General features: G+C 69.7%; 1 protein-coding gene across 2 annotated transcripts; it reads left to right on the top strand.

Annotated features, from left to right (window-relative positions):
- Positions 1-1,833: 1,833 nt before the first annotated feature.
- Positions 1,834-8,156, top strand: PPP1R1A (protein phosphatase 1 regulatory inhibitor subunit 1A). Of its 2 annotated transcripts, none has more exons than XM_075737805.1 (7): positions 1,834-1,969; positions 5,391-5,451; positions 6,423-6,460; positions 6,565-6,628; positions 6,922-7,110; positions 7,277-7,371; positions 8,040-8,156. In XM_075737805.1, the coding sequence occupies exons 1-6, from the start codon at positions 1,889-1,891 to the stop codon at positions 7,369-7,371; spliced, it is 528 nt and encodes a 175-aa protein (XP_075593920.1). In that variant the 5' UTR covers positions 1,834-1,888; the 3' UTR covers positions 8,040-8,156. The 2 variants fall into 2 exon arrangements, with proteins under 2 accessions (XP_075593920.1, XP_075593921.1); XM_075737806.1 differs by having other exon boundaries at positions 8,003-8,156.
- The last annotated feature ends 1,422 nt before the right edge of the window (positions 8,157-9,578 follow it).

The following is a 9,578-nucleotide window of genomic DNA, read 5'->3' as shown; positions in this document are numbered from 1 at the left end:
GGACACGGGGGACAGTCCCCGAGAGCCGCTGGCTGTGTCCCCGGGCAGGAGGGTGAGCGCGGGCGATCGATGGGGAAGCTGCCCCGTGTCGACGCGGGCGCTGCCGGACTTTGCCCGCGTTCTGCCTGCACCCGCTGGGGCCTCCCGGAAAGTGCCCCCCCCACCCCCCCCGCGGGTGCCAGTCCCTGTCCTTGTCACACACACACACACACCCCCAGGGGTGGCTGTGTCCGTCGCCGCCAGGCTCTGACCTGCGCACACGTGTGTGGGCGTGGGCGTGCACGTGGGGGTGCACGTGTGGGTCCGCCTGTCCCAGCCGCTCGTGCGTCTGTCCCCACGTGTCACGGCGTCCCAGTGCGCACGTCCGGGTGTGCGTCCGTGTGCCTGTCCGTCCGTCCCTGTGTCCGTGTGTCACCCACGTGTCTGGCCCAGCGTCCCTTTGCCCATGTCCGTGTGTCCGTCCCTGTGTCCCATGGCCCACCCACGTGTCCGTCCTTATGTCCATGTGTCTGTCCCTGTGTCTGCCCCTGTGTCCGTGTGTCCGTCCCTGTGTCCCATGGCCCACCCACGTGTCCGTCCTTATGTCCATGTGTCTGTCCCTGTGTCTGCCCCTGTGTCCGTGTGTCCGTCCCTGTGCCCCATGGCCCACCCATGTGTCCGTCCTTATGTCCGTGTGTCTGTCCCTGTGTCCGTGTGTCCGTCCCTGTGTCCCATGGCCCACCCATGTGTCTGTCCTTATGTCCGTGTGTCCGTCCTTATGTCCATGTGTCTGTCCCTGTGTCTGTGTGTCCGTCCACATGTCCCTGTGTCTGTGTGCCCATCCATGTGTCCCTGTGTCCGTGTGTCTGTCCCTGTATCCATGTGTCCGTCCCTGTGTCCCATGGCCCACCCATGTGTCCGTCCTTATGTCCGTGTGTCTGTCCCTGTGTCCGTGTGTCTGTCTGTGTCTGTGTGTCCATCCGTGTGTCCATGTGTCTGTCGGTGTGTCTGTCCCTGTGTCCCATTGCCCGTCCAAGTGTCCTTCCTTGTGTCCGTCCCTGTGTCCGTGTGTCCGTGTGTCCGTGTGTCTGTCCCTGTGTCTGTGTGTCCCATTGTCCATCCATGTGTCCCTGTGTCCCTGTGTCCATCCCTGTGTCCGTGTATCCGTGTGTCCATCTCTGTGTCCCTGTGTCCGTCCCTGTGTCCCTGTGTCTGTGTGTCTGTGTGTCCATCCCTGTGTCCGTCCCTGTGTCCGTGTATCTGTGTGTCCGTCCCTGTGTCCATCCCTGGGTCCCTGTGTCCCTGTGTCTGTGTGTCCGTCCCTGTGTCCCTGTGTCCATCCCTGTGTCCCTGTGTCTGTGTGTCCGTCCCTGTGTCCCTGTGTCCATCCCTGTGTCCCTGTGTCTGTGTGTCCATCCCTGGGTCCCTGTGTCCGTCCCTGTGTCCCTGTGTCCCTGTGTCCGTGTGTCCATCCCTGTGTCCGTCCCTGTGTCCGTGTATCTGTGTGTCCGTCCCTGTGTCCATCCCTGGGTCCCTGTGTCCCTGTGTCCGTGTGTCCATCCCTGTGTCCCTGTGTCCATCCCTGTGTCCCTGTGTCTGTGTGTCCATCCCTGTGTCCATCCCTGTGTCCATCCCTGTGTCCGTCCCTGTGTCCCTGTGTCCGTCCCTGTGTCCCTGTGTCCGTGTGTCCATCCCTGTGTCCCTGTGTCCGTCCCTGTGTCCCTGTGTCCCTGTCCCTGTTCCCGCCAGGTCCCACCATCCGTGCGCGCGCGGGTGGGGACCGGGGACCGGACCGGGGCGTGGCCGGGGCGTGGCCGGGGGCGTGGCCGGGGGCGTGGCCGGGGGCGTGGCCCCGGGCAGGGCCGGGAGCCGCCGGGAGCCGCCGGAGCCGCCGGAGCCGCCGCCCGCCATGGAGCCCAACAGCCCCCGCAAGATCCAGTTCACGGTGCCGCTGCTGGAGCCGCACCTCGACCCGGAGGCGGCCGAGCAGGTACCGGGGGGGGGGGGGGACGGGGGACACTGGGCACCGGGGGGGGGGACCGGGCACCGGGGGGGGACACTGGGCACCGGGGGGGGGGGGACCGGGCACCGGGGGGGGACACTGGGCACCGGAGGGGGACGGACACCGGGGGGGGACCGGACACCGGGGGGGGACGGACACCGGGGGGGGACGGACACCGGGGGGGGGGGGATCGCGGGGGGAGCCGGGGGGTCCTGCCGGGCAGCGGGGGGCTGCAGGCACGGGAAGGGCACGGTGAGGGCACGGGCAACGGGGCACGGCCCGGGGGGGGGGTGGGGGGGTGTCACCGGGCAGCCCCGGGGCGGTGGTGGCACCCCGGGATTTGGGGGGACGGGGGTGACACGGACACGGCGTGGGAGGGCATGCCCGGCCGCTGCCAGGTGAGCGCAGCCCTCCCGGTACCGGGGACACCCCCGGTGTCACCCCCACCGAGCAGCCCCCTCCCAGCACCCCAAAGCCCTCCCGGGGCCGCCGGGCCGGGCTGGCGGTGCCAGGGCCATGTGCTGGCTCAGCCCGAGGCCGCGGGGGTGTCCCGGGGCCGGGGTCGGGTTACGGCCCCCCCCCCCCCCCCCCCCCCCCCCCCGGGGGCCCCCAGCTCCCTCCAGCCCTTGCTCAACCCCTGGAGGGGATCCCAGAATAGCAGCGGGGACCGGGTGGCCCGGCCGAGGGACGGGGCAGGGTTGGCCACAGGCAGTTGGGGACACCCCCCCCCTGCCACCCCCCTCCTCTCCGTCCCCACGTCACCCCACTCTGGATGTGCCCCCCAACCCTGGGGGCTGCAGGGGACAAGGAAGGGGGGGGTTGGGGTTGTCTTGGGAGGACCACCCGGCCACACCATTGCCAGGCGTGGGAAGCTCTGCGGGGGGCTCGAGGATGCTGATGAGGGGTTGGGGGGGTTCCAGTTGTGTGTGTGTCCCGTGTCCCCCCCCCCACCCCGCCCTGTCCCCTCCCCTCCCAGGCCAGGGGGTCCCCAGCAGCTGGGTGGTGGCTCGTGGCCAAGGAGCCCCTGCGTGCCAGCGGCGCGGAGGCGAGCGCGGGCCGCCTCCCCGACGAGCATCTCGCTGTCGCTAAATACGGCCACGCACCATCTGGGGCTGCCGCACGGCTCATTTGCAGCGTGGCCCCCCCCCCCCCCAGAGCGAGGACGAGGGGGCTGCAGGATGATGGGCACGAGACCCCCGGCACCCACCTTGGCTGCAGCCAGGAGCAGGGGTGCCTGCGTCCCACCTCCCGTCGCAGCCGGGATACGGGGGGGGGCTCAGGCCCGACCCTGCCCTGGGGAGTCCCCTGCCCATCCCTGCCTCAGTTTCCCCTCCCAGGGGAGTTCAGCCACGTCTCGGCACCGGTCAGAGCCCCGATTTGGTGGCGCTGGGGGTGCGGCAGGGCTCCGACAGCCGGCCCCGTGCGGTGGCAGCAGGTGACGAGGCCGATGTCCCCTCCCTGGGTTTACAGCTCCTCTTTGGGGTGTCCCTGCAGGGGACACCAGATGGGGGTTCCCCTCGTCGGGGGCTCGCGGTGACAGAGGGCTCGGCCATGTCAGCCCCCGGCCAGGCTGCGGCACGGTGTCCCCGTGTCCCGCAGGGTTGTCCCCAAGCCTGGCCAGCCCCACCCTCCGAAAGGACCTTGTCCCCGTGGACCTTCTCAGGTCCCCCGTGTCCCCACAGGTCCCGCAGCTCCTTGACCTCCATCTCTGCCAAGAGCATCCGTCTGTCCTGGTGCTCCTGGGTGCCACCCATGGGTGCCAGGCCTGGCCCAGGGCTTTGTCCTACATCTCTGCCCAGGTCTCCGAGTCCCCCCTGAGCAGAGCGTGTCCCCAAAGCTCGGGGGGGGGGGGACGACAGCCTGGGGGCCTTTGCTCTGTCATGCTGAGAGATGAGCCGGACCCATCCCATTCCCATCCCCAATCCCATTCTGGTCCCGGATCCCGCTCCCATCCCAGTTCCCTCCCAAGGCCTGGAGGGAGCACCCCCACCCTGGCAAGCCGTGCTGCGCCCGCCACAGCCTGCCGGGGCCGGGCTCCTGCCGCTGTCGGCCGTTGCGCTTCTTAATCGATGGTGGAGATTGATCTAAAAATAGCAGCGGGAGGAGAGCACGGCGCCCCGGCCGAGCTGGGGATGGAGGGAGGGAGGGAGGGAGAGAGGGAGGGATGGAGGGATGGAGGGATGGAGGGATGGAGGGAGGGAGGGATGGAGGGAGGGAGGGATGGAGGGAGGACCAGAGCATCCCTCCCCGGGGCGTCAGGGCGGGAGTCATCCCGGTGCGGAGCGGGAAGGGGAGCGCACCTTGGGGTGCTCAGCTCCACCTGGGTGACCTTGAGTGGGTGGCACCAGTGTCGTGTGTCGTCCCCCCCACCACGCCATCCCCTCGCCGTGGGGCACAGCCCTGCCCCACACCCCGGGGAGGCTTTGGAGGTGCTGGAGCAACCTGGGGGTCCAGCCCGAGGGGCTGCAGGGCCTGATCCTGCCCTGGGGTGGGGGGGGGGTGCCCAGCCCAGCCCCATCACTGGGTGTTGGGTGCTGGGGGGGGATTGGAGCCTGACCCCAGAGCGGGGGGCTCGGCGGTGGGTCCTTGGTGGGAAGAGGGCGATTCCCGGCGATTCCCGGCGGTTCCCGGTGGTGATTCCTGGCTCCCTCTAATCTCCGTTTAAAATCCAGATCGCGGGTTTCTATGGCAACGGGGCCGACACGGAGAAGATGGGGGGGGGGGGCTGGGGGAGGTGGGGAGGGGGCTCCCCCCCCCGCCCGCTCACCCGCCTCATCAGCATCTCATTAGCATCTCATTAGGCATCCCGCCTCATTAGGGAATCCTCACTGGGAAATTCATTTTTTTTTTTTTGGGGGGGGGGGGGGGCAACTCAGTTAGTGGGTCAGCGGGGAAAGGGGGCGAGGGAGCGGCCGCGGGGCACGCTGTCACCGCTGTCACCGCTGTCACCGCTGTCACCGCCACCGGCCACGACGTGGCCACCGAATCCTCCGACAAGGCCACAAACCCCCCTCTGAAGGTACCGGAGTGGGGGGGACGTGGGGCGAGAGCAGCCCAGGATGCTCCAGGTGACCTTGGGCAAGGACACTGTGCCCGCGGAGGAAGGGCAGGGCCCCGGCGGTGTCACCGCACCGATGTCCCCAAGCGCTTCCCCGGGCTGGGGTATAATTAGCTGCCGGCTGTCGTTAGTTGATTTAAAAGACATGTGTGTCCGGCCACGGGAGCCGCTGGGCTCAGCGCCCCGACTGGCGTCCTCCGTCCCCGTGGGGCCACCACCGCCCCGGGCACGAGGACATCACGGGGCGGGGGGGTCTCGGTGTTGGTGGCAATCCGGGTGGGCGCGATGGGGTTCGGGGTGCAGCCGCGGGTCCCGACTCTCTCTTGTTGTTTCCCCCCCCCCCCCCCCCAGATCCGGAGGCGTCGACCGACTCCTGCCAACCTGGTCCTGAGCAGCGACCAGTCGTCCCCAGGTGGGTCCTTGCACGTCACCCCTGTCACCCCAGGCTCCACCCAGGGACCCCCACCCTGCAGGGTGCTCAGGGACCCCCCCCCTACATCATGCTCAGGGACCCCCACACATGGCGCTCAGGACCACAGCACGCTGGTCGCAGTGGGATTCATCCTGCAACCTGCCACAGCGGCACCCTGTTGCCCCGTGTCCCCCACCCCGGGACCGTCCCCGCGTCCCACCCAGCCCCTGCCCTCCCCGCTCCAGGGTCCAGCCCGGGGTCTCGCTCAGCCCATCCATCTCCAGGGGAAGCAGCTGCCGGTGACACTGCGCTGGGGACACCGGGGACACCGGCACAGGGCCACCCGTGCTGGCACGGCGAGCAAGGGACACCAGCTGTGACATTTAAGAGCTTCTCGGTCACCGACCCACCCCGGCATGTGGCCTTTGGCGACGGGGTCTGACCCGGCTGGCGGTGGTGTCACAGCCCCCCCTGTGTCCCCCCCACCCCAGGCTGGGTGGTTTCATCTGTCCCTGCTTCGGGGACACGCCGGTGGCTCGGAGACCCTGTCCCCAAGTGCCACCCCCAGACCCTGCACCCACTCGGGACAGCGGCTCCGGCTGCGAATAAACCGGCTCCGGGGGGTTGAGCATCACCCGGGGGGGGTCAGGATGTGGGGGGGGGGGGGACAGGCGGGGACAGGGCTGAGCCACCGGCGGCCACCCTCGTTCGTGGGACACGGCAGGGGATGGGACGCTGGTTCCCATGGCAACGCGGGGGGCGATGGCGATGCTGGGGGGGTGGGAGCGCCGGAGGGGAGCGGGACCGTCCCGACGGCACCCACAGCTACGCCGAGCACCCATGGGTGACGGACAGACCCGGTGGGGCCGGATTCACCTTGGGGGGTGCAGGATGGCGCTCAGCACCCTACACCCACTGCTGACCTCTGGTCCTTCTGCCCCCCCACCACTCTGTGTCCCCCCCCCCCCCAGAGATCGATGAGGACCGGCTGCCCAACCCTCTGCTGAAGGTGGGTGCTGCCACCATGGGGGGGGGGGTACGGGGCGGGGGGGGTCCCCAGCCCCCCGGGGTGCCCCCCAGCCCCCCGCTCACGCGCCTCCCCTTCCCTCGCAGTCGGGTCTGGCCATGTCACCCAGGCAGAGGAAGAAGGTTTCCCGCACCACCCCGACCATGAAAGGTATTGGGGGGGGGGGGGGACACGACACCCGACACACGGGGGACGGGAGGGGACAGTCCCCGGAGGGGGCCGCAGGGGACATGCGGGTGGGATGCTGTGCCCAGCGTGGCCGTGGGCACGTGGGGTCTGGGCACGGCAAATGCCACCGGAGGGGACGGAAGCAAGCCTGGGTTATACCTCCCCGGTGTCACCGGGAGCGTGGGGACGGTCACCGCTGCTCCCCCCCCCCCCCCCCCCCCCTTCCTTGCCACCCCGCGTCCCCGTCCCCCCCAGCGCCGCTCCCTGCCTGGCAGAGCTGCAGATGATGGTGGAGCATCACCTGTGCAAGCAGGCGCAGGGCGAGGAAGAAGAGGAGGAGGCCGCCGCCGCCGGCCAAGAACGTGGCCCCGGCCACTGCCACCACGGTGACACCGAGCACAGCCACAGCCCCGGCGGCACTTGCCCGCTGGCCACGCACGAGGGTGGCCCCGGCCCTGGTGAGCGTGAGTACCCCTCCTCCCTTAACTCTGCCCCGGGAGCCTCCGCGCCCCCCGAGCCATGGGGGGGGGTGTGGGGTGTGGGGTGTGGGGTGCTGGGCTGGTTTGTGGGGTGCAGCGAGGGGAGGGGGGGGGGGGGCTGAGCTCATCACCCACCTCACGGCACCCACAGGGACCCACGGGGACGGGCGGCAAAGCCTGGCTGAGGAGGGCACCCATATAGCACCGGAGGAGGCCAGCGGCAAGGGTGCTGCCAGCAGCCAGTAGGTACGGACTGGGGGGGACTGGGGGGGGTACTGGGGCACTGGGAGGGTACTGGGGTACTGGGACACTGAGAGGGGTACTGGGCTAGTGGGGCACTGGGACGCTGGGGCACTGTACTGGAGCACTGGGGGGGGGTACTGGGACACTGTACTGCGGCACTGGGAGGGTACTGGGGTACTGGGACACTGTACTGCGGCACTGGGGTACTGGGACACTGTACTGCGGCACTGGGGGGGTACTGGGGCAGTGGGGGGGTACTGGGACACTCTACTGGGGCACTGGGGGGGTACTGGGGCAGTGGGAGGGTACAGGGACACTGTACTGCGGCACTGGGAGGGTACTGGGGTACTGGGACACTGTACTGCAGCACTGGGGGGGTACTGGGGCACTGTACTGCGGCACTGGGGGGGTACTGGGACACTCTACTGGGACACTGGGGCACTGGGAGGGTACTGGGACACTGGGGGGGGCACTGGGGGTTACTGGGACACCGGGGGTGCCCTGGGCACCGTGCCGGGGAAGGGGACGGTGGCACAGGGCGAGGGCGGCAGCGGGGACGACGTGGCTCTGGCATTGCTGGGCACGGGGCAGGGCTGGGGCCAGAGCCGTGGGTGTGTGTCTGTCCCCCCCGCAGCGTCCCCGTCCCCCAGCGTGGCTCCCCCCGTCCCCAGGTGCCAGCGGTGGCAGGAGCGAGGCCGCGGCCGGGCCGAAGGAGCCGAACGCCGCGTTATTTTTTTTATCTGATCGTTTTCTAAGATTTCACCGGCTGCTTTGGGGCTTCCGGAGGATTTTTTTATTTTATTTTATTTTATTTTTTTTAATTGCCACGGGCAGGTCCTTCCCCCCTGGGGGGGGGGGGCTCTGGGGATGATGGCAGGCCGGGACGCCCACCCCGTCCCCAGGGTGGGTGACGTGGGGGACACCGAGCAGCACCCCTCCAGCCACCCCCCCCCCCGTCACTGCCAGCCCCGGGGGGTCCCCGTCCCCCCCCCCCGGCCACCCCACTGTCACCGCCCGCCCCAGGCTGGGGGACACGCGGCCCCCGCTGCTCCCAAGGACAGGAGGGAGCTGCGCCCTGCCCGGCACACACGCGCGTGCATGCACATGTGGGTTAGCGTGCACGCTTGCACACACGCGGCGGGGAGGCGTGCACGCGCACGCACCTGGGAGGGGGGGACACCCGGGCGTTTGCACACCCACCTGCGCACGCGCGCACACACACACACACACACGTGCACACGCGGACGCTGGGGGGGGGGGAGAGCACACCCATGCACTTTGCACTTGTGATTTGCACGCACACCCACGTGCATACACACAGAGCACACGTGCGCACACCTGGGTGGGTGTGGGGACACCCCCCCCCCCCCGGTATTAAAGGGATCCCTTCTCCCCACCGCCTCCTCCTTGCCTCCGCGCCGGGTGGGGGGGGGAGGCCGGGACCCCCATTGGGTGCTGCACCCACCTCTGCGCTTCACACACACCCCCCACCCCGGGGGTCCGCTCCAGCTGTGCCACCCCCCTCTGTCCCCCCCCACCTCAGCCAGCCCCCGGCCGTGGCACAGGACCCCCCCCCCCACCCCCAGGAGGGACCCAGGGGTGAGTCGGGTGCCCGGGACGAGGGTGCTGGCGGTGGTGGCGTACGGTTTTATTAATCGCTCGTTAGCGGCGGCGCTTTGTTTCACATGCGTGGGGTGGGTGCGAGGTGGAGCTCTGCCAGCAGTGACCGGGTGGGGACACGACGCGTTACCGCAGGGTAGAAAAGTACAAACACAGACGGGCCGTGTCACCGCGGCGGCTGGCCGACGGCCACGGCGGGACAGGGCGGCCTGAGCCGGGATACCGGAGTGGGAGGATGCCGGAGCGGGAGGATGCTCGAGGCACACCGGGATGCTGGAGGATGCTGGAGGCATGCCGGAGCCGGGATGCCGGAGGATGCTCGAGGCACACCGGGATGCCGCAGGATGCTCGAGGCACGCCGGAGCCGGGATGCCGGAGGATGCTCGAGGCACACCGGGATGCCACAGGATGCTCGAGGCACACCGGGATGCCGCAGGATGCCCGAGGCACGCCGGAGCCGGGATGCCGGAGGCAGAGCAGGCCGTGGGGGGGGCAGCGGGGCACGCTGGAGCCGGAGGATGCTGGAGGCCCCGCCGGAGCCAGCGATGCTGGAAACACCCCGGAGCTGGGGGATGTCGGCACCGAGGGCT

This window comes from Balearica regulorum, chromosome 29 (assembly GCF_011004875.1).
Source record: "Balearica regulorum gibbericeps isolate bBalReg1 chromosome 29, bBalReg1.pri, whole genome shotgun sequence".
NCBI lineage: Eukaryota > Metazoa > Chordata > Aves > Gruiformes > Gruidae > Balearica > Balearica regulorum.
Note: the sequence above shows the minus strand (reverse complement) of the source record. Positions and strands in the feature narration are given on the sequence as shown.

Bases quoted from the DNA above. Each gene is read 5' to 3' on its own strand.
- PPP1R1A (XM_075737805.1), top strand. From the start codon at position 1,889: ATGGAGCCCAACAGCCCCCGCAAGATCCAGTTCACGGTGCCGCTGCTG. The intron at 6,461-6,564 runs GTGGGTGCTGCC...CTTCCCTCGCAG, and splicing joins TGCCCAACCCTCTGCTGAAG to TCGGGTCTGGCCATGTCACC. The intron at 7,111-7,276 runs GTGAGTACCCCT...CGGCACCCACAG, and splicing joins TGGCCCCGGCCCTGGTGAGC to GGACCCACGGGGACGGGCGG.